This window comes from Eublepharis macularius, chromosome 4 (genome assembly GCF_028583425.1).
Source record: "Eublepharis macularius isolate TG4126 chromosome 4, MPM_Emac_v1.0, whole genome shotgun sequence".
In the NCBI taxonomy this organism is placed as follows: Eukaryota; Metazoa; Chordata; class Lepidosauria; order Squamata; family Eublepharidae; genus Eublepharis; species Eublepharis macularius.
In genome coordinates, this window is record NC_072793.1 from 72,776,487 (window position 1) to 72,799,207 (window position 22,721).

Consider the following 22,721-nt stretch of genomic DNA (forward strand, 5'->3'; position numbering starts at 1 on the left):
AATTACCAATGCTAATTTCTCCACACCCACTACCCCTCTGCATACCCCACCCTATCCAATCACACCTATTTTCATTCACTGGCTTTTGTCATTTACCTTCTATTGTCATTTGGCATCTGAAATCACTCCACTCACCAAGATATAAGGACAGATGGACTCACATTCTAGCTGTACCTAAAGAAGTGAGCTCATACCCTACTATAAATTTTGTTAGTGTTATAGGTGCTACTGGACTCATTTTTTTCTACACAGCATGATCAGGTATACATTGGGGATATTTTTCTACAAACCCCAGGGGAACCCCCCTCCCACATTTGAAGAAAGATCAGGACTCTGCTTTTTAACTAAAAAAAAGAATACAACAAAAATACCTATTGCTATCTTGCAATGGTTATCTCAGCTGCAACTTGGCTGTGAGTGGCTCAGAGGCAAATGTGGCCAGCACACTTCAGGCCCAGAAAAACACACTGTAACCAATTAATCAGTGGTGACTAGGGGTGGGAAGCATTTCAGCTTGAAGGACTAACAAATGGCATTGGCTTTGTCACTGGAGACTATCTAAAAGAGGTTCTCACTTTGGATTCACCAACCAACCCAAACATAGTTCATCAGTTAGTTAACCTTTCAGGGACTCAATGGAAGGATACAAACCATAGCTAGTAAGCTGTATTCATCTTGATAGATCAGATTTATGCAGTCTAAGATGTCTACATAAATTTGTCTAGTAGCCTCACAATATAAAAGAGAAAATGAGACAATACTTCACAATGATGCCATTACTACCTTATGGGGAGTCCCTCAAGAACAGTCCTAGAAATCCATAGTTACATCAAGGTGATGAAATTTGCTGCTATACATTTGGAAGGTATAAAGGAACACACAGTGAGCCCACAAAATAAAAATCAGAAAAAGTGCATTATGGGCATGCCCTGATTCGCATGCATGGTCAGACTTCTGCTGTGCATCAGTTTATTTGGGTTCCTTTACTCTAATAAACTTTTTTACTTTGCCAATATTTCTGCATTGGTTAGTTGGGGTGATGACTCTTGTTAAGCGGCCTCCCTCTATTGGGATACTGATGAGTCTCCTCTCATGTATATTAAAGCAGAAATCAGACTCACAGCCTCAAGGTTGCGGCATTTGGTCTCTGTTTTCCTCTTAAGAGCGATTCCAAATACTAAGCATCTGAACTAATTATGCCCCTTAGGCAGATGGCAACGAGGAGAGAGTGCATGGGAAAGAAGGCAGGTGAGAAAGAGAGAGATCAATAACTACCATTCCTGAGGTACAACAGAGAGCCAAGCACTGATGTTGGGGTCCAGACAGCATGTCATGCAAAAAGGCAAAGAGCAAGATGATATAATGTGCACCAAAAGGGCTCAAACAGCTCACAAAACACAGGTGGGTCTCAGGCCAAACAAAAGTGATGTGGGTTTTCCTGAAAATCTGATTCAAATTGAAATAATTTAAACGAAAGCAAAATATAAATAACTTTAGCAAAAGAAGGTAAATGGGATATGTACAAGCACTGAGGGTTGTCCATGCTTCATGCCCCACATTTAGTCCATCTAATATGATTGATTTGCATCACAACAACCCTGACAACTGTAGAGATTGTGTTTACACATGTAAGGCAGAACTTTGTCCATGGAAAAATTTAGCACCAGAAATTTTTTCAGCCCACATCACTGCCTCTTACATGACAAGCAAGCAGATCAAATAAGGAAATTATTCTTTCCCTTCTGACCTTGTAAACATATGGTGGGGAGGTAGTGACAAGGGCCAAGCATGCATTAAAACTGTACCAATACATGGAACTGGTCAATCTTTTTTTATTGTAGAAAAGTTAAAAGATAAAAGAAGGAAAATAAGACACAAAAACACAGCTACAAAGAGCCAACAGTGGACTACATATCAATCTAAAAAGTAAAAAAAAAGTAAACAACATAATAAGCATATTGTTAATCCATTATAGTTTTTCCCTACAACACTTCCTCCTTTAGTATCAATCAGCTTGTGGTATAATTTATATATCTTAATATCCCAAATCCTTATTCTTAAAAATCAAAACCACAAATCATTAATTCATTTTTCTTTGTCTCTCGCAGATAGTCCATAACTGGTCAGTCCTAAGAGGGAAGAAGCTAGGAGCAAACTAACATTGTAGGGAAGGTAGCTTGGAAATGTGGTTGGCCCAAACATAGGCATGGCATCCAGGTGATCTAATGGATACACCAGAATGAAGGCTTACTATTCAAAATGGAAACGGTGAAGTAACAAAGTAAAGTTGCCAGCTGAAAACTTGATAGTTCAGAGATAAAATAGATGGTAAAAGAGCCTTGTTGTAAATATAAAATATAAAATATAAAATATGAAGCAAAATTAAACAATTTATCAGGGAACCAGCTCATTAAGTTGCCTGATGTACTATGGAATCAAAGTGCAATTAGTCCAATATTAATATAGGACAAAATTGGTGTGTTCACAACACCAAGTTGAATCTTCTTCTGTATACCATACGTAGAGGTTTATATGAAAATATTATTTGGCTATAAACCATCTAGCACCACTGAAAATAGAATGAATAGGTACTCTGCATATTATGCCACTCTCAAACCAATGTAATTCACATTAAAAAATGAACCAAATTGCTACACGGTTAAACACTTTGTGTAGACTTGATCAAAAAGAATTCTCTTTATTAGAAATGTACACCTGTACAAATCAAGCTACAATTACCATAAAATTATATTCTTGGCATTTATGTTAAAAGTTTTGTTAAGAGATACAACAAAAATTCCTGCAAGACACAGTTCTGGCATATCTTGCTTGTATTTCTTTTTTCTTGCATTCAGAAACACTAAATGTAGAAATATAGAAGCTCAACAGCTGCTCTACTAAAGACCATGCCCACTGCAACTCTTTTCATGCCAGATGTTTGAGAGTTTTTCAGAATAGTACACTATACATGAATATAAAGTCATCAATTATGGTTTCAGTTATTTACATATTTTCCAGACCTGAAAAGAATCAGTCATAAACAGGATGTACATAAATGTAACTCTATGAAACTGTATACTTTACAACTTGTATAAATGAACATAAATAGCAAAATTACCCCAAATTTTAAAAAACGTAATGTACCAAGAATTAGCTGTATGACCCATATGGAAGGGGTTTATCTTTTGACTAAATTAAAGAAGAGTTCAGTATCTGCTGAAGATGGGCAGCTTCAGCCCATGGCATTTCATTATCTGCAGACAGTTACTTCGGTCAGACTAACACATTAAGTAAATCTCTTTTGAGCCTGCCACCTTCCATGCTTACAAACGTAACAAAACCAAGTAGTTCCTAGACAATCCTACTTTTAAAATGCAGATGGAAGAGTAGATGTGCTTACTTTGGATCTCAAGTTCTAGCCTAAAAATTTTATCTTAATTCCAGATTTTTGAAGGCAAAATTTCTACAACAGAATTTCTGAGAATAGGACACCGAATCAGCAAAAATTCACACTGGCATTCGTGAACTATGGAAGAAGGTATACTGATATTATAGTAATACATGCCAAATATTTTTCTACACAGTCCAAGTAATTTGGCTAAAAGTGGCCCAGTTTTACATAGATGGACACTTTATAAAATCTATACTGAAGGGAGAAAAAAACATGATTCAACCAGGCAACCAACCACCAGAAAGGTTTTTTAGTGTTATCCACTAGTTCTGGATTCACTAGTGAGTCTAGACTACTACATGGCTATATACTGAACAAGGATAATTAACTGCTCCAGGCAGAAAGAAATACGGTAGAAAAAAGTGAATTAAAATGGCATTATTGTATGCTGATTCTGAAGTTTGTCACCAGAAGTAAATACTGACCTTACACGTCCTCATATAAGGCTAAAAAATTAAAGGCAAAAGAGTGCACATATGCTTGTTGCATATAGCAACATCTGCACATTATATAAATACAAAGCAAAAAATTAGGTTGGCAAATTCAAATCACATAGCTTTTAAAAAACATAATCATTGGTAATTTTTAATGAAGGCATTGCCTCATTAACATTTTGATCTAAACGATGATATCCAACTGTTCTGGAGCAAAGTCCATCTCGCCATCTTCTACCCTGAACCAACAGAATGATCTGGAAAGGGAAAAGAAAAGATTTAGCTAAGAAATTCAAATGTAGTTAACAGTAGTAACAATCTTCCACATTAGTTTCCCAGTCTGCCAGCCGCCCACCTCCAACTATCACACAGTCATTGCCCCATTTTCTTGGTTGCCTCTACTGCGCAAAAACAGCATTTTACTTATGAATGACTGCATTTACCTTCAGACGTCAATGAGAGCCGCTCAGAAATCTGAAACACACTCAGTTGGGATCACTTTTAAAAAAAATCTTATCTCTGCCCATGACGTGGAAAGACCCTGTTACTCCAACAAGAAGCAACATGTTGTAATTCATTTCACTTCTAAAGGAGAGGAGACCACACTGCAGAGGAAAACCTGCTCAAGTTGTATGTGCATCAACCTCTTAAAGGTCCATACAAAATTATATCATGAGTTCATATAACACAGCTGCAACAACTGGACAATTGCCTGTTTTTCAACATGAAGTATAGCTCATTTTAAAGACTGCACTGTGCCTTCATGATCTCTAGTTAACAGTCTTGCAGGGAAGTCTCTTCCTGCATGTGCTGACTCCAGCAGCAGTGACTGTTCCAAACAGGCCAATCTGATTCATGGGATGGAATACTAGATTTGGACTTAGGATCTTTTTCAGATTGTAGAGCAAGACATAAGCTTTACAACTTTCCCCAGATAGGAAGGGAGAAATCTAAAAGACACAAGGAATTAGTATCACAAATTGACCACATTTATTACAGATCCACTGAAAACAAAGAAAAACAGTGACTAGAAAACAAAGCACATTTGCAAAGAAGGGATGGAGGAAAGGGATTTACACTTCTCAGAACATTAAGCTAAAAAGAAAAAAAACTATTTTTATTTAACTGCACTCTGCATCATAGCATACTAGCACAACTACTCCCCAGAGCTGTTTGTCAAGTATTACTTCATTCTTTTCAGCTTATTTACATTATCAAATCTTCTTTCCTACTTTTGCTCACATGCAAAAGTGCTAATTAACAATGGGTTATATTGTCGAAGGCTTTCACAGCCGGAGAACGATGGTTGCTGTATAGCCGTGGTCTTGGAATTGTAGTTCCTGACGTTTCACCAGCAGCTGTGACTGGCATCTTCAGAGGTGTAGCACCAAAAGACAGAGATCTCTCAGTGTCACAGTGTGGAAAAGAAGTTGGCAGGTAATTTATATCTACTCAGGAAGGTGGGTTTGGGCTGAGTCATGACACCTCTGAAGATGCCAGTCACAGCTGCTGGCGAAACATCAGGAACTACAATGCCAAGACCACGGCTATACAGCCCTGAAAATCCACAACAACCAACAATGGGTTAGATCTAAAGAACCATGAGAATTCCACTCACGGATCAGATATTTCCTGTTCTCCCTTACAGCTGCAGCCTCCACCACCACATCCATTTCCCAAATGTCAGTGCCCTTTGGGAATGGTATAGAAGATTGCAGAGAGAATGGTCAGAAACTGATCCTTCTCTTGCATGAGTAGTGCCCTTTTATTTGCAATGCAGGGGGGGGGGTGGATCCAACCCAATAAGTGATAAAGGGTTGGGTGGACAGAGTCACACATTCCAGATGTTAATTCAATTGTTTGTATTATTTATTGAAAACTTTTTTGACCTGCTTTATTTCCTGGACTCAAAAGCAATTGCTATATTGGTGGTGGCGGAAAATGCTGTCAAGCAGCAGCTGACTTATGGTGATCTATGAAGGGGTTTTCAAGACAAGAGAGTAAGAGAGATGGTTTGTCATTGCCTGCCTCTGTAGAACAACTCTGGTCTTCCTTGGTGGTTTCTGTAGAAGCCATTTTGCAATCTATTAAGGAGGGAGGAAGGAGGGGGGGAGTGAAAGTTGCATAGACAGCAGTATGAGAAAGTTTGAGATAAGCAGATGGATGGAGACCACATATGGTGTTGCTGTTTTCCCTTTCTGTGCCTCTCTAGTGACAAAGTATTAAAGATGCACATAAGCAGGCATCAGAAATGTATGCTGCCAGTTAAGTTTGCTGTATTGTGAATGAACTAACCATGTATAAACAAGATTTGCCTTCCTACTTTGATAAACTAATGACTACTACCTTCTTTATCCTGCAACTTAATAAAAGTTAACTGCACCATAAAACAGGGTTAACATACCTGTAACTTATGTTCATCGAGTTCTTCTGTGCTGACACACATGGGGACTGCGCAGGCGCAGGCCAGCCGCCGGAGAATTTTCTAGAGCTTCCATGGCTCCGAAGGGGCCGTTTGTCGCGCGCCTCAGCAACCGTTTTCCCGCCCAAACGGTCACGTGATCCTCCAGTGACCAACGGCCCCTTCCCTCAGTTCTCCCTTGCCGCCGCTTGACCAACACACTTCAGCCATAACACCTTAAAAACACCAATTTCCGTTACAGCCATCACCTTATCGTGCATTGGAGTTCACAGCGGGGTAGGAGGGAGGGTTGTGTGTCAGCACAGAAGAACTCGATGAACATAAGTTACAGGTATGTTAACCCTGTTTTCATCTTCGTTCTTCTGTGCCTCCACACATGGGAGTGTACCAAGCTTCACACAATAAGGAAGGCGGGGGTGAAGTCCAACACAATTTTATTGAACAAACAAGAACAACAACAATAGATATGCATATATACATCTATGCAAAAAAAACTGTGTAAGGACACATAAATACTCAATATTTACATATATATACACCCCAAAGTACACATATACACTCTATCACTCAAGGGTACCCAGCAGGTACGCCAAGAAAGTCATCCCAAGACTCCCTCAGGAAAAAAGGGAGTGTAGGACAGCCCTGGCCACAGATACATCCTGCTCCGCATTGACATCAACGGCGTAATGCCTGACAAAGGTGTCTGCAGAGGACCATGTGGCTGCTTTACAAATGTTAATCAGGGGCACCCCCCTGAGGAGTGCCGAAGAGGATGCTTGGGACCGCGTGGAGTGGGCCCTGACACGAAGCGGGCAAGCCACCCCTGCCAGGGAATAGGCCTTGCTAATGGCCGTCACAATCCACCTAGACAGGGTCTGTGAGGAAGCCCTGTTACCCTTGTCCTTGGCCCCAAAACATACAAACAGGTGAGGACTGGAGCGGAATCCCTTCGTCCTATCCAGGTAATAGGCTAGGGCCCTCTTCAAGTCTAGGGAATGAAGGGCCTTTTCCCCCTTAGAGGAAGGTTGAGGAAAGAATGCAGGCAGTGAGATATCCTGCGAGAGGTGGAAGGCGGACACCACCTTGGGCAGGAACCCGAGGCAGGGACGCAGGACCACCTTGTTGGGATGAAACACAAGAAAGGGAGGGTCAGACCGCAGTGCAGACAGCTCACTGACCCTTCTGGCCGATGTGACGGCCACCAAGAATGCTACCTTGTAGGATAGCATATCCAAGGGGCATGTAGCCATAGGTTCAAATGGAGGCAACATGAGACGTGAGAGCACCAAGGACAGTGACCACTGAGGCACTGGCGCCGACACAGGTGGGTAAAGATTGTACATGCCCTTAAGGAACTGGCGGGATTGTGGGTGAGAAAACACCGTAGCACCCCCAACTCGGGCGTGAACAGCCGATATCGCTGCCAGGTGGACCTTGAGGGAGGACACCTTCAAGCCCAGGCCACGCAAGTGGCACAAATACTCAAATACAACCCCCAAGGGACTGCTGTCAGGCACCACTCCTTTAGCAAGTGCCCAAAGTTCAAACCTGCGCCACTTGGCCGCATAAGCGCGCCTAGTGGATGGCCGACGAGCATTCAGGAGGACCCTCTGTACCTCGTCAGTAAAGCCTACCGGGGAGGAACGATCCGCCAAGCCGTTAGGTGCAGCTTCCTGGGATCGTGGTGGACTAGGCTCCCGTTTAGGAGAAGGTCTTGCCGAGGGGGCACACTCACACATGTCCGTTGGGACATCCGCAGGAGCTTCGGGAACCAAACCTGCCGTGGCCAGAAGGGGGCCACCAGGATGCAATCCGTCCCGTCCTCCTCTATCTTGCACAGGACCCTGGGAATCAAGGGGAATGGAGGAAACATGTAGTGCAAGCCCTGCGTCCACGTAAACTGGAAGGCATCCCCAATAGAGAGGGGGTCGCTCCCTGCCCTGGAACAGAACGTGTGGGCCTTGGTGGTCGCCGCAGTGGCGAACACGTCTATCACTGGATGACCCCACATCCGGAAGATCGGCCCAACGCACTCTACGTTCAGTTCCCACTCGTGGTCCAGCAAAGGGACCCTGCTGAGGGCATCCGCCCGGGCATTGTCTGACCCAGCCACGTGTATAGCACGAAGCGACACGCCGTTCCTGATAGCCCACTGCCAAGTGAGCGTGGCTTCCCGGCACAGGGCCATGGACACTGTGCCCCCCTGCTGATTCACGTAGTACATGGCAGTCGTGTTGTCCGTCTGCACCAAGACCTGACGATTTCTCAGCAGTGCTGTAAGAGACACAAGTGCGAAACGAATGGCCCTTAGTTCAAGCACATTGATATGGAGGGTCTTTTTGAGGGACGGAGGGTGCAGCAGAGCATCGTACCTCCGCACAAACCAGTTCTGGAGCGGACGCATACGCAGCCTAGCAAAGGGCACCACAGAGGTGGCCGCTGCCATATGCCCTAGTAAGCACTGGATAGTGCGCACAGACTGGAATCGGTTTCTTTTAAACATGGACACTAGACCCCTTAGGGACCGAGCCCTCTCCAAGGGGAGCAGGGCCTTACCCTCCACAGAGTCTAACAGTGCACCAATGTAGGACACCTTGCAGTTGGGCACCAGTTTGGATTTCTCAAAGTTCACCAGGAGCCCCAGGCGTTGGCAAGTGCTAAGTACCAAGCCAATGTCCTGCATCAGCCTAGACTCCGATTCAGCCACGATGAGCCAGTCATCGAGGTACGGAAAGATGGTACAGCCTTCTTCCCGCAGGAAGGAAACCACAGGGGCCACACATTTCGTGAACACTCGTGGGGCAGTGGACAGGCCAAAAGGGAGCACCTTATACCGGAAAACCCTTTGCCGGTAAACGAAGCTCAGGTATTTCCTGTGCTCCTCCCGTATCCCCACGTGAAAATATGCGTCCTTTAAGTCAAGAACCGCAAACCAATCCCCTTGTTTCAGCAAGGCGATCACAGCCGCCAATGTAACCATTTTGAATTTGGTCACCTTGAGGAAGGCATTAAGGCCCCTCAGATCTAAAATGGGACGTAAGCCCCCATCCTTCTTAGGGACCAGGAAGAACCTAGAGAAGAATCCCTTCACAGAGTCCTCATAGGGCAATTCTTCCACAGCACCCTTGGCCAAGAGCGACACGATCTCCGCATCCAGCTCGGCCATAGTGTTATTGACAGCTGTCAGGGGTGAACTGCATCTAGGCAGTTCAACGAACTCCAGCCCGTATCCCAGTTCAACAATAGTTAAGACCCATGAGTCAGATGTTATTGACTCCCACTCAGAGAGGAGTGGACTCAGTCTGTCTGAAAAGTTCGGGGATACGGCTGGCGTGACCCGTCAGTACTGCCTCCCGGTGCCCTGCTGATCCCTCTGCTGGGCCGGTTGTTGTGCCGGACGAGGCTTGAAGGGCCGACGCCTCCTTTGCTGTTGTGCGGGAGGGTAAGGCCGCTGCTGGTAGGCAGGATACTGTTGGTAGCCCGGCCGCTGCTGTTGGTATCTGCCCTGGTAGTGGTAAGGGCTGGATCGGGGAGCGTACCGTGGCCTGGAGGAGGGCTTGTCTGCAGGAGCCAGACCCAAGGATCGCGCCATCTGCCTGTCCTCTTTTTTCTTTTTCAGGGTCTCGTCGGTGGACTTGGAGAACAGCGAGTCCCCTTCAAAGGGCATGCTCTCCACCCTGGAACGCACCTCCTGAGACAGGGCGGTCGACCGCAACCAGGAATGGCGCCTGAGGACCACCGCCGAAGCCATCCCCCGAGCGGCAGTGTCGGCAGCATGGCTCCCAGCATTCATTTGCTGTTTAGACAGCCTGACAGCCTCCGTTTGTAGTAGGGACACCACAGCCTTCTGCTCAGGTGGGAGGTCTCGGGTATAGGACGCCAACTTCTCCCAGAGGTACAGTTGGTACCCTGCCATGATGGTCTGGTAGTTGGCAATCCTCAGACCCAGCGAAGCGACGATGTACTGGCGCCTGCCCATGGCATCAAGCTTTCTGCCCTCTTTATCGGCAGGCACCGAGGAGTGACCCGATCGTCGGGGGTTGAATTCCTCCGTGACCAAGGAGGAAGGTGGAGGGTGCTTCACCAACGCCGGCCAGGTGCCCTGCTTGATTTTGTAAAGCTGCTCAATCCTCTTAGATGTTGGAGGCTGGTCACAGGGCACCTTCCACACCTTCTCCACGATCTCCTCAATACCCTCGAGCATGGGGAAGCCAATGGACGCCGGGTTGTCACCGTATATCCGCTTGAGCAGCTTGTCTTTGGTCTGTGGGGTCGCTGAGGAGATGTCCATCTCGAGGGCCTGGGCCATCCTCGCCATCTGGTCGGCGTAGATGCGGAGGTCCTCGAATGGGGAGCCCGTAGATGGCACCAGATCATCAGCCGGCGATGGTTCAGACCAGGATTCCGACTGGTACTCGGCCAGGCTCTCAACTTCTCCCTCCTCGGACCCGAGCTGGGAGTCCTCACCCTGGACTGGAGGGGGAAACCACGTTCGCCTCGACGTCGATGGCCCCGGTTCCGACTCGGAGAAACCAGCAGGTGCCCCTTCCCACTGGCAACGGTATGGCGAGGGAAGGTAGGAGGCTTGACGATGCCGGGATGCAGTGGATCGGGCAGATCGAATGCTGTCCCCGGAACGGCGTCGCTCACGACCGACCGCAGGTGGAGATGGACGGGCAGGAGATGGACGGCTCCGACGAGGAGACGGGCTTGGTTCCAACCTCGGCGACCGAAGGGCAGGTGATGGTCGGCTCCGACGGCGCGGGCTGGGCTCCGGCCCCGACGAAAACTCTGCTGGCACCATTTCGAAGGCCATCGGATCCGGCACCGGCACGGAGAGTTCCTCTGGTTCGGGGGAACCCAGATGAGGGGAAGGCGTGTGAGGAAGCACGATGACCTCCTCCTGGGGAGCGGGATGCGGCGACCGATGATGTTTAGTCTTCTTCTTCTTCTTTGCCGGTTCCGAAGAAGACCTCGGAACCGACGCACTCCTCGCCTTCGAAGGGGACCTCGGTTTCGACCTCTTAGACTTTATTGGAATTTAGCCGGTCGTCGGTTCCGACCGGGGACTCGGTACCAGGATCCTCGGTCCCGATGTCGGTCTCGGATCCGACCTGGTGGATGACGCGCTACGGGGCGGCCACGCCGGTCCCTGCGCTGGGGAGGCCACTCTCGACGCCGAGGTACTCGGGGGACGCGGTTTCGACCCCAACCTCGCGGAGGCCACAGAGCCAGCTCTTGAGCGCCTTTCGGCAGAGGGGCTAGGGCCGGCCTTAGGTAACAGGGTCCCCTCGGACATGACCGACTGCCACAAAGATGAATTCAGTCGGGCCCTCCGATCCTGCCGGGCCTTGTTGGTGAAGCCCTGGCAGATCTTGCAGGCCGACACGTTATGGGTCTCCCCCAAACAAAACAGGCACAGTTCATGGCCATCGGTCTTGGCCATCTTGGTGTGGCATTGGAGGCAATGCTTGAAGAGAGCCGTTGAGGCCATCTTCAGGGGCACGCGAAAGAAGGGTCAAAAACAGTCCGAGTCAAATTACCGAGTCCACGTCAAAGTCCAAAGCGAGATCCGAAGAATAGTCGAGGTCACGAAGTCCGAAGTCAAAAGCCAAGCAATCAGTTAGAGAAAGGCACGAAGCACAAAAGCACAGAGCAACGAAGCTCACGTTCTCTCCAAGCGGCGGCAAGAAGAGAACTGAGGGAAGGGGCCGTTGGTCGCTGGAGGATCACGTGACCGTTTGGGCGGGAAAACGGTCGCTGAGGCGTGCGACAAATGGCCCCTTCGGAGCCATGGAAGCTCTAGAAAATTCTCCGGCGGCTGGCCTGCGCCTGCGCAGTCCCCATGTGTGGAGGCACAGAAGAACGAAGATGAACTGAAGGTCTCTATTTTGGTAGAACAACAGCTGCTTAAATAAAGCTTTTTAGCTTCTTTTAACCTGGATTGAGTGATTATTTGCCACAACATCTCCCATCCAATTACTAACCAAGGCTAACTTTGCTTAGCTTTCAAGATCTGATGGATCAGGCTATCCCAGGCATAAATCAACAAAATTAAACAAATTAAAATTCACAATTAACCAATTTAAAAGCATTCAGACTTAATACACTCCAGAGTAAAATACATACAAGAATAACAAAGTCATACCACAACAAAGTCATACCCAGATTTGTTGGAAAAGTTCACCTGCTACCAAATGCTTGCTGGAAAAGGACTATCTACCTAAACGTAGCAAGGGAAGTTGTTCCAAAGGACTAGGCCCACCACAGAAAAGGCCTGTGATCTTGGTGTGGCTATGTGAACAGTCTTAAGGGAGAGGCTCCTCCTTAAAGTGCTATTTGAACAGCATATAATCTGTAGCCTGGAGCCCATATTAATCTGAGATTTTCTAATCTTTGCAAGCCTACATTTCATAATTCAGCTCTCCCTTGGTCTTCCATTAATCACTAAGAAAATTATAGAGCATTTTAATGCTAGTCAAATTAGTAGCTTTGCATATGATCAAATACAAAACAAAATTCAAGTGCCAATGTGTAATGAAAGGTAGAAATATATTACTTCTTCATGTAGCTATAACGTGTTTCAATTTTAAAAATTTTGATAAAATACCACAGCCAGATAGTTTAAAATGCTCAACTTACCTTTCTTTTATTATGATACATGATGTAAACCACAGCTACCAAAAAGGCAACAACCACCAGATGGAAAAAGAAATGACTATCTTCTTCTAGCCCTGAGATAGAGTCCTTCATCTCGTCAGCAAATTGCTTTCCATAGCTGTGTGTGCTTGCCCAATCTGCTTCTTCATCTTGGGAATTCAATACCACTTCAATTTGATTGTCATCTTCTTGAGAATCACCAGGATCTACAGTTTCTTTTGCAGTAGATAGTGAATTTGGCAATAAGTTATCTACAATGTCATCATCAATATCATCATCATCAGTGTCTTCACCAATATCAGTATTAAATATGAAAGACACTGGCGTAGGAGATGTGGCTGATTTATCCTCTGCTACAGTCAGGTCAGGTACAACAGAAGGATCCACTTCCAAAGTTGCTGAGAGGATTTCACTTTTTGTTGAAATCTTTGTAGTGATCTGGCTGGCTGCTGAAATTATGGGTGGTGAATTAGTGTTTTGTAGCAAAGTAGTTCTCTTCTGAGATGGCTCTCTCTGAAGGGCAGTATCTAGAAGACAATTAAAACCATGGTTATCTAAGGTTTAAAACAAATATTCATTCTCATATGAACTTTGATTTTATACAGAGAGCCATTAAATATTTTCTTATTTAAGAACACTGTATACTGCCTCAAAGTCAATGTGTTCAAGGTGGTTGAAAACAACAAAGAAATCAGTAGCAGACCAAATACAGTATAACTACCATGAAAGCATGATTCACCAAAATTATTATTTAAAAGGATTCAGCAAATAATGTAATTATGGGGATAAAGCAAAACTACTATTTGTTATTACATGAAATTTCAGAATTTTGTTTGCTATTATTCATTAAAAGCAGGTACCCTTCGGAACTCACATGGGAAGTGGTCATTTCATTCCCCACACACACACCCAAACCGGTTTCCTCACCTCTTCCCCCACTCCTCTTCTCTCTTTCTCTCTCTCCCCCTCCCTCCCCACTTCTCTCACAGTCTTCCTCTTTCCCACTTAGGTCCACGCTTCGAGGGTGGGGCTGGCTCCTTGTCAGCCTGTCTACAGCCTCCAATCAGGATGCAGTGGCAGATGAACATGGTGGATGCCACATCACCTCCCTGACCTGCCCACCTGGCTCCAGTAGGAAAACCTGATGTGATGGAAACCAGGTGGTTTCCATCACAGTACTTCTCCTCTTTTGCTTGCCATCAGTCAGGGAAAGTGCCAGCTCCTCCCATCTGCTTCCCTTCATCAATCAGCCAGAATGTTGCAAGGGCTCCTGCTCTTCCCCCACCTGCCTGAAGCAGAGCTATCCAGGGGGACAGTGGCAGCTCCTGCTTCTGTACCCCCTGTCCACCTTGAGCAGAGAGGTGACAGTCCCTGAGTCAGCACCTCTGCTGTGACTGGGTGCAGGATTGGCTGACTTCTTCCCTCCCATCTCATGGTAAATGAATGTTGTCTGCAGAAGCATAGAAAATGGTCCTCCATTTATGGGGGATTTAACCTCCCCTTCCTTTTCAGATTTTTCTGCAAAACCTAGTCTGTACCTCATTCCCATCCATGGTTTTAAGAATCCTCAAATAAGGCCACATTGATTATTAGATATATTGATTATGAAATTAAGAGAATCTTGGTGATCAATGGTCATCTAGTCCAACCCTCTGCACAATGCAGGAAATTCATAGCTATGTCCCCATCTCACACCCCAGTGACTCCTGCTCTATGGCCAGAGGAAGGCAAACAAATTTACAGGATCCCTGACCAATCTGGCCTGGAGGAAAATTCCTTACTGACCCCAAAGTGGCAATCGGCATTATCATGGGCATCTGTGAAAGAGCTACAAGAGCCTAGCACCATCTCATCCCTTCATGCCCTCCTTCTCCCAATCTGCATACCATTGTATTGAGTCATAGAATCATCATTGCTGACAGTGGTGGCCATCTAGTCTCTCCTTAAATACCTCCAAGGAAGGAGAGTGCATCACCTCCCAAGGAAGCCTGTTCCACTGAGGAACTGCTCTGTCAGGAAGTTCTTAATATTTAACCCAACACTTTTTTGCTTTAATTTTAACCTACGGTTTGTGGTCTGACCCCGCTCCATCCTCTATGTAACAGTCCTTCAAGTAGTTGAAGGATTATCATATCACCTCTCAGTCACCTCTTCTCCAAACTAAACATACACAGCTCTTTCAACCTTTCTTCACAGGTCTTGGTCTCCAGACCCCTCACCATCTTTGTTGCCCTCCTTTAGACATATTCTAGCTTGTCAACATCCTTCTTCAACTGTGCCCAAAACTGAACACAGTACTCCAAGTGAGGTCTAACCAGAGCAATGTGATAACATTACTTCACATGATCTGGACACTATCCTTTTGTTGATACTGCTTAAAATCACATTTGTCTTTTTAGCCACCACATCACACTGCTGACTCATGTTCAGTGTTTGATCTACTAAGACCCTAGATTCTTTTCACATGTACTACTGCCAAGACAAGTCTCCCCCATCTTATAATTATGCCTTTGATTTTTCCTAGCTAAATGCAAAGCTTTACATTTATTTCTGCTGAAATTCATTTTGTTAATTTTAGGTCAGTCTGTCTTAACAAGAAGTCACTGAATAGGGACTGTAGTTAATATGTGATAGAGTCAAGCATGACTACAGATAAAATCTTTCTCTATTAAGTTAACTGTGCAGAATTAGATCAGAAACTAACACGCCACATGGATAACAATGTTTCTATATCTTTCATCATGACTGTCATATGAAATATCATGGTCAATAAACAACTCCTTTGCCTGGCCAGCATGCTACAGCAGATCATGACCACAGCTTGGATATAATCCTTGTTTTCTGCTGGGTGTGTGTGTCCGCAATTTTTGGCAGTCTCCCCTGCAAAATATGGAACACCCCCCCACACACACAGTGCACCCACCACTGCTTGGAGGGGTCTGCTGACCACTTGATGTCGTTTTTTGGGGGGGGGGGATAATATATTCTTCTTGCTGAGCTCCCCTTGTGATACATTACATCCAAGTCTATCTAAGAAGCAGTAATTTACAGACTCTGAGAGGAACTGAAGAACAGCAATCATGACATGAACTGGAGAAATCTCAAGAGATGCATACATTCTTAAAAACAACTGATGCTGAAATTTAGAATTTTAGTTTCAGTTTAATGCCCAATTAACACTTAAAAGATAGGTGCTGACTTTTACTCTCATAAGAGATTCTCCATTTCAGGTAGTAAGGTGACAATCCAATTTAGCAACAGTATGTTCATTTCTGTAATAAGGAAAACAGTATATAATTAGAAACACTGCTCATATGAATTATAAAATGAGAGCAAAAAAGTCACAAGAATGCAATACAGTATGAGCAGAAACTGTAAGGTCTTCTTTATCACAACTTTGGCCTAGCTAATCAATTTGTGATGACATTAACAAAATAAAAACTAAATTTAAGAAACTTTTTCCCATTGCACTACTCAAAATAAAATTGATGTTAAAGAAAACAGTATTTGACATACCAAAACATGATTTTAAAATGGGGTAACACTACCACTAGTAATAGCAGCTCTGTACCGTAATTATGGGAGGAAGCATTTCAGACTGAAAAATGATTAAGGCTAGCACTCCAAATATCGGAGTCGTACACAGAAAAACATTCACTTGATTCCAGCTACTCATGGAATAAAAAAAGTTAAATCAGTCAAGCCATTCATTGTGTCATGGCCATGTAGAAGAAAGTAACAGCCTAACAGACTATTCCTTGTTCATATAGCAGATATTTTTCCCTAAAATAAACAGACATTAGAATTTAAAACACAACTAAAAATACATCTAGTTTGATTTATCAGAATATAATATAATCTTCCAAATCCCCAAATAAGTTTATATCACAGATATAGAATTCTGCCTGAAGATCACTATTTAATAACAAAGTTATTTTAACTACTTGGTTAGGGCAGTGGCTTTAGACAGAAAAAATGGTGTACAACTCTCTTGTAGGCAGGTTGTGAGGTCAGATAAAGGAAAGAAGAACAGGGTGACCTGTATAAGAATATGTTAAGTTTTGTACTTAACAGTTGTTATGGTACAATGACAACAAAATTACTTTACAATATATTGTTTTCATCTTTCAGTCACCTGTCACTAAGTTTTGTTTTGCCTGTAAATGATACAGTAATTGCATATAAAACTTAATATAGAATTCTGGCATCTAGTAGACTGGGAGAAACATATGGTTAACACTAGGATAAAGCAATACCTCATTAAATTAGGCTATTAAGTAAAGCAATAGGCCAACCAGATGATCATTAAATAGAGCTTCTGGCTCTCTGCTACAGAATATAGTCAGTTTGGAAAGTTTGCAAGCATAAGTTTTGAAGAGATTCTCAAATGATTTGCCAAGACAGCAGTGCAATATATTTTTATGATGTGTTTTAAAACTGCATTCAAAGAAACTATTTTTGAATTTAAAAAACCCTTTGGCTGCTGCATTATATAAGAAACGCAATGGGAACCTCCATGAATACAATTGTTCCACCATCAGACTGACCTATAGAAATCATTTGTAATCCCTTTTAAAATATTGTCTTTCTAAAAAACAATGAGCGTCTCATTATGGAACAGAATTCAAACAATTTTACTATTGGCAATATTGGGAGACCCAAGTAGAAACCCCCACTCGGCCATGGAAGCTCACTGAGTGACCTTGGGCTAGTCACACACACATGCAGCTTAACTTACCTCACAAGGTTGCTGTGAGGATAAAGTGGAGGAGGGGAGAACATTATAAGCCACTTTGGGGGCCCTCTGGGGTAAAGTAGATAAATAATAAGGTTAGTTACAAAAACATAATAACTCTGTTGCCTAGGGGTTATACTGGATACAGCATTGCTGTTAGAAAAACAAGTTAATGCAACTGCAGAAACAGCCTTCTCTCCCACCTCAGTCTAGCCTGGAAGATGGCCCCCTACCTTGACACAGCCAATCTGGCTACCTGGAGTCATACCACAGTAACATCACAAATAAATTACTGTAATGCACTTTACATTGGTATCCACTCAAGAGACCAAAGTTGCCACAGAATGCCTGAGTTTGGCTATCATAAGGAGCTAGGTGGAACATGCATATCACTCCCATTCTGCAGTCATTCCACTGGCTACCCATCAGTTACCAGATTCAAGTCAAGGTATTGGCTATCACATACAAAGCCCTTCATAGCCTTGCACTCCCTCATATCTATGGGACCACTTTGCTGTCTATGCTTCACAACAGCAGCTTTGCTCATCTGAATTGGGCCTTCTGCAGATCTCACCCTGCCAATAGGCAAAATCAGCAGCTGCCCATACATGCACATTTTCTGTGGTGGCTCCCATCTTATAGAATGGCCTGCTTGAAGAGATCAGGAAAACACCCACTATCCTGACTTTCCTTCAGAACTGAATTATTCAGGGCTGTGCTGTAAGAAATGGCTGAGAGAGATGCTTTGATAAAGGGACAGGGACTGTAGACTATACTTTTGGGTACTGTCTTTTGATATTCCTACTGGGAGCTTCTGCATCATTTAATAAATCATACTATACTACTTATGTTTTGTTTCAGCAATATTTCATCTCTGTCTTTCAGATCTATGCTTTTCAAATGTGCAGCCATTGATCATATTGACTTATACTGTGTAATCCACCTAGAGTCTCAGTGAAAAAGGCCAATTACAAATAATATAGATAAAATAAAGTCAATTAATCTTTACACAGCAAACCACAATCTGCTAATAAAGGATATCTAGACAGCAGAGGCCTGAATAACAGATTTGAAGATCCAAGAGCCAACAAAATCCGTGCAGCCAACTTTGTGCAGCATGATTTGTGTCCAGTGGCATCTTACAGACGAACAAGATTTTCAGAGTGTAAGCTTTTGAGAGTCAAAGCTCCCTTCTTCAGACAATCATGTTAGTCTCTAAGGTGCCACTGGACTCAAATTCTACTGTTCTACTGTAGACCAACATAGCTACCCATCTAAAACTATACTCAAGTGCAGCCACTAATAAATTAACCCCTACAGGATGCTGTGAACAGGAATGCAGATAGGAGAAAACATGCTCTCCAGTATCTTAAGATAAATGATCAAATATTATAACAACATTCAATTTATATACTGCCCTTCAGGATGACTTAACACCCGCTCAGAGCAGTTTACAAAGTATGTCATTATTATCCCCACAACAAAACACCCTGTGAGGTGGGTGGGGCTGAGAGAGCTAGAATCTGTGACTGACTCAAGGTCACCCAGCTGGCTTCAAGTGGAGGAGGCAAATCAGGAAGCAAACTGGCAACTGGTGTACCTTCTTAAAAATTGGTGTTTCATAGTCTAACCAGCTGATATCAGAAACGAATATGGTTGAGCCTCCATATTCTGAACTGTACCTTCTAAATCACATATAAAGACAACCCCACATAAAGTGCATCACTGCAGTCTAAACAAGTGGTTACCAGGGCACATGCCACATAAGTCAAATCCTTCTCTTCCAGACTATATTAATGAGCTAGTGATGTTTACTGAAATTATTTTGATACCTTTCAGTTGCTGAATCTGAAACATGTTCAGTGTAAATACGCAGAATGTAAAATACAACTTTCTTTTACCAACTATGATGGTAGCGGCAGCCGCTAAAGGACGTGGCCCGCCCACCATTCACAGACGCTGATAGGCAACGACGTTCCACAGAACAAGCAACAAGTGTACAACAAATTGCAGTTTTCATGTCCTCTTGACAGCTGTGCTATGAAGAGCACTGCTACAGGCCAAAATTCAACAGGGACAGTCAGTCAGTATGGAGATGGAGAGTCATGAAGAACTACACCTGTTGGATTCTGCTCACCACAGAGTTGTAAACAGTATCAAAATAGTAAAGAGTTCAGTAGCACCTTTAAGACTAACCAACTTTACTGTAGCATAAGCTTTCGAGAACCACAGTTCTCTTAGTCAGATGCATCCTCTGGATCTGTAAACAGTATAATAACTTCTGTCAAGAAAAATACAGGATTCGGCTTGATTATGTTTCTATTTGTTTCACTTTGACTCAAATGTACCAGCACTTGAAGCAAGGAGACTATGCGGTCCACATGGACACAATATAGCCAACAACGTGCTGACAGGGCTACTTTCAGTAACAGACACACAAAAGGGGGAATACACACAAACACACGTACGAGGGGGAAATAAAACTCCTAACCTTGGAGGAGCAAAGGTCTTAAGGCCTGGAGAGGAGAGTGAAAGTTATTCCTGAGAGCCCCTGTAAAAGCGCGCAGCCCCGCCTTTCTAAAGTATAAAACAGCGAGGGGTTCTCGGGAAGGTTAGGCTACCTAGTCTAGGAAGATGGGGGAAGAAAGCTGCTAGCCGCAGCGTCATATTTTTCCCTATTTGACTCGAACAACGCAGAGGGAAAGACGGGAGGAGCACGTCACACCAAGCACAGGCACTTCCTCGGGGAGCAGACTTAATCCGTCAAGCCCTTAAAGGCGACTCTCCAGCGGGCCCCACAACCTGCCCTGCCCCGCCTTCCCTCCCAGGCTCTCGCCCGCTCGCCATTGATCAGCCTCTCCGTCCTCACCGTTCCCCTCCTGGCCCCAGGCCAGCAGGGCCATGTCCAGCAGCACAAAGAGAAGCAAGAGGGACGTCCGCCGGATCGACGACGGCGATGCGTGTCCCACCGCAGTGGCCCTTATCTTTTGCCCGGCAGCAGCCATGTTTGCTGACAAGCGGCAGCCGCTAAAGGACGTGGCCGCGGCTCCACCCGCCCACCATTCACAGACGCTGCTAGGCAACGACGTTCCGCGGAACACGCCCGTGCCGTCAATTTCCGCTTTTAGACTTGGCGCTAGTGACTCTCGGAGAGTCAGACATTTCCGTCGGCCGTAATTCCGTCACCGCACCAATAAGGCGTCGCTGTTAGCCCCGGAATCTTTGACGTGTTGCTGGCCTTGCGCGCCAAGAGAGGAGGATCCATTCAGTTCAGCACCGTGAGCGCGAAGGCGTCTGTTACTACCCCGTTGTCATGAGCTAGACAATTGGAACGAGTAAAATACCTGCTCGGGAACCGGTAGCGGGACTGTGGTAGTGTTTGTCCAGCATCAGTGTAGAGAAGACTGCGCATGCGCAGCAAAAGGGGGCCGTTTTAGCTGAAATCTGCCTCGTCGGATAGCTTGGTGGATTCAGGTTTGGTGTGGATTGTCCATTTATTTTACTAGGTGAACTCTCAGTGGCTGCTGCTGCTCTGGAACAGAGCCTGACAGCTAGGAGGAACTTGGTTGTGCCGGGCTTCACCTTGTGCTGACCTAGGTGTGGTGAGTAAGGAGGAATGCAGAGACGCCAGGCTGCACCCTGTGCTGATTGAGATGTGGTGCAGCTAGAATGCAAACCTGCACTGCTAGACTTTGTACAGCCAGCCACAGAAACACCCACCAACACAGGCTCAGGCATGGTGGAGCATGGCATGCCAGTGGCCAGCTGCAACACACCAGATCATGTGCTATGTGACTGGCTACAAGAGTCACAGCAGTGCTGAGCTTTGCTCCAGCAGCCTGAGCACAGTGAGGCTGGTGAGGAGGAGCACTGGTATGGCAGCACCTAGTTTCACCCAATGCCAGCCTGGACACGATGTGGCTGTTGAGGAGGGATGAAGTAGCACCTGGCTTGAGCTGTAGCCACAGTGCTGCTAGTGACAAGGAGCACTTTGGCAATTGACTTCACCCTGTGCCAGGCCACAGTGTGGCTAACGAAGTATGAAAATGGTGGCACCTGGCTTCACCCAGTGATAGCTTGGGTGCATAGTGGTTAGCACAGAGGAGCACAAAGGTACCCCATTTTATCCCACTCCTGTTCACATGCAGCACAGCTAGAAAGAAAAAGTGCTCACATTGCAGCAGCCAACATCTCAGGCATGACAGTGCATGGCTTTCTATCACCAGCCTGGCATGGGGTGGTTGACAAGTACAGCCAGCTTCCAGGCTAGCCCTGTGGTGCTTTTCTTCTTTACCCTTCTAGCAGGGGTAGGCTCTAGCAGAGGGCAGTCCTCCAACTCACTAAAATTTCACTAGTAATTCTTGTGAGACAGCCTCATTTTGAAGATCAGTTTTCTAGTGGTCCCTAAGCCTTAGAATACAAAAAAGAACTTGTTTTTGGTCACTCGTCTTTTTTTTTTTGGCATCCTGAGTTGGAACTTAATTTATGAAGAAGAAAAGCTAAAATTAAGCACCTGTCAGTTGTCCTCAAAAATTTATTAGGACCAGCCAAAATATCACAAACTCATTGTGTAGACTTGAGTTCTCCAGAGGTCTTCATCAGGCTAGATGTATAAATAAAAAGATGTTTGAGGTCATAAGGTTAAAACCTCTGGACTGTATCTTAAACAGGATGTGGAGAAAGGTTAATTACTCTGGATGATGTTGGGTAAAGTGGGTTCCAAGTTGTGCTGTAGTCTTCTGAGAATATAAAAGCTAGCGGGAGCAGTAGCTCATAGAGGATGGTGCAGGGAATATCCCAACACCCAACTCCATGCTGTGTTGCTGAAGTGGTGGAAATGGCAGTAGTAGTACTGGCGAGGAACAGAAGCTGGTGATGGAGTTGCTGGCTCCATTGCTGCAGCACCTTGGAGGCATAAGCTGCTGAGAAGCAATTGGACGCTGGCATCACCACAATGACATAATTCACTAGCACCAATTCCACTAGCCATCAAGAAGCTATGCAATCTGCATGGTGCTT

The 22,721-nt window shown here is 45.0% G+C and overlaps 1 protein-coding gene across 1 annotated transcript; it reads right to left on the bottom strand.

Annotated features, from left to right (window-relative positions):
• Positions 1-2,667: 2,667 nt before the first annotated feature.
• Positions 2,668-20,779, bottom strand: C4H5orf15 (chromosome 4 C5orf15 homolog). Its single transcript, XM_054978775.1, has 3 exons — positions 20,572-20,779; positions 12,950-13,494; positions 2,668-4,142 (listed from the first exon to the last, which is right to left on the bottom strand). Exons 1-3 carry the CDS (start codon positions 20,705-20,707, stop codon positions 4,011-4,013), a joined length of 813 nt encoding a protein of 270 aa, XP_054834750.1. The 5' UTR covers positions 20,708-20,779; the 3' UTR covers positions 2,668-4,010.
• Between the last annotated feature and the right edge of the window lie 1,942 nt (positions 20,780-22,721).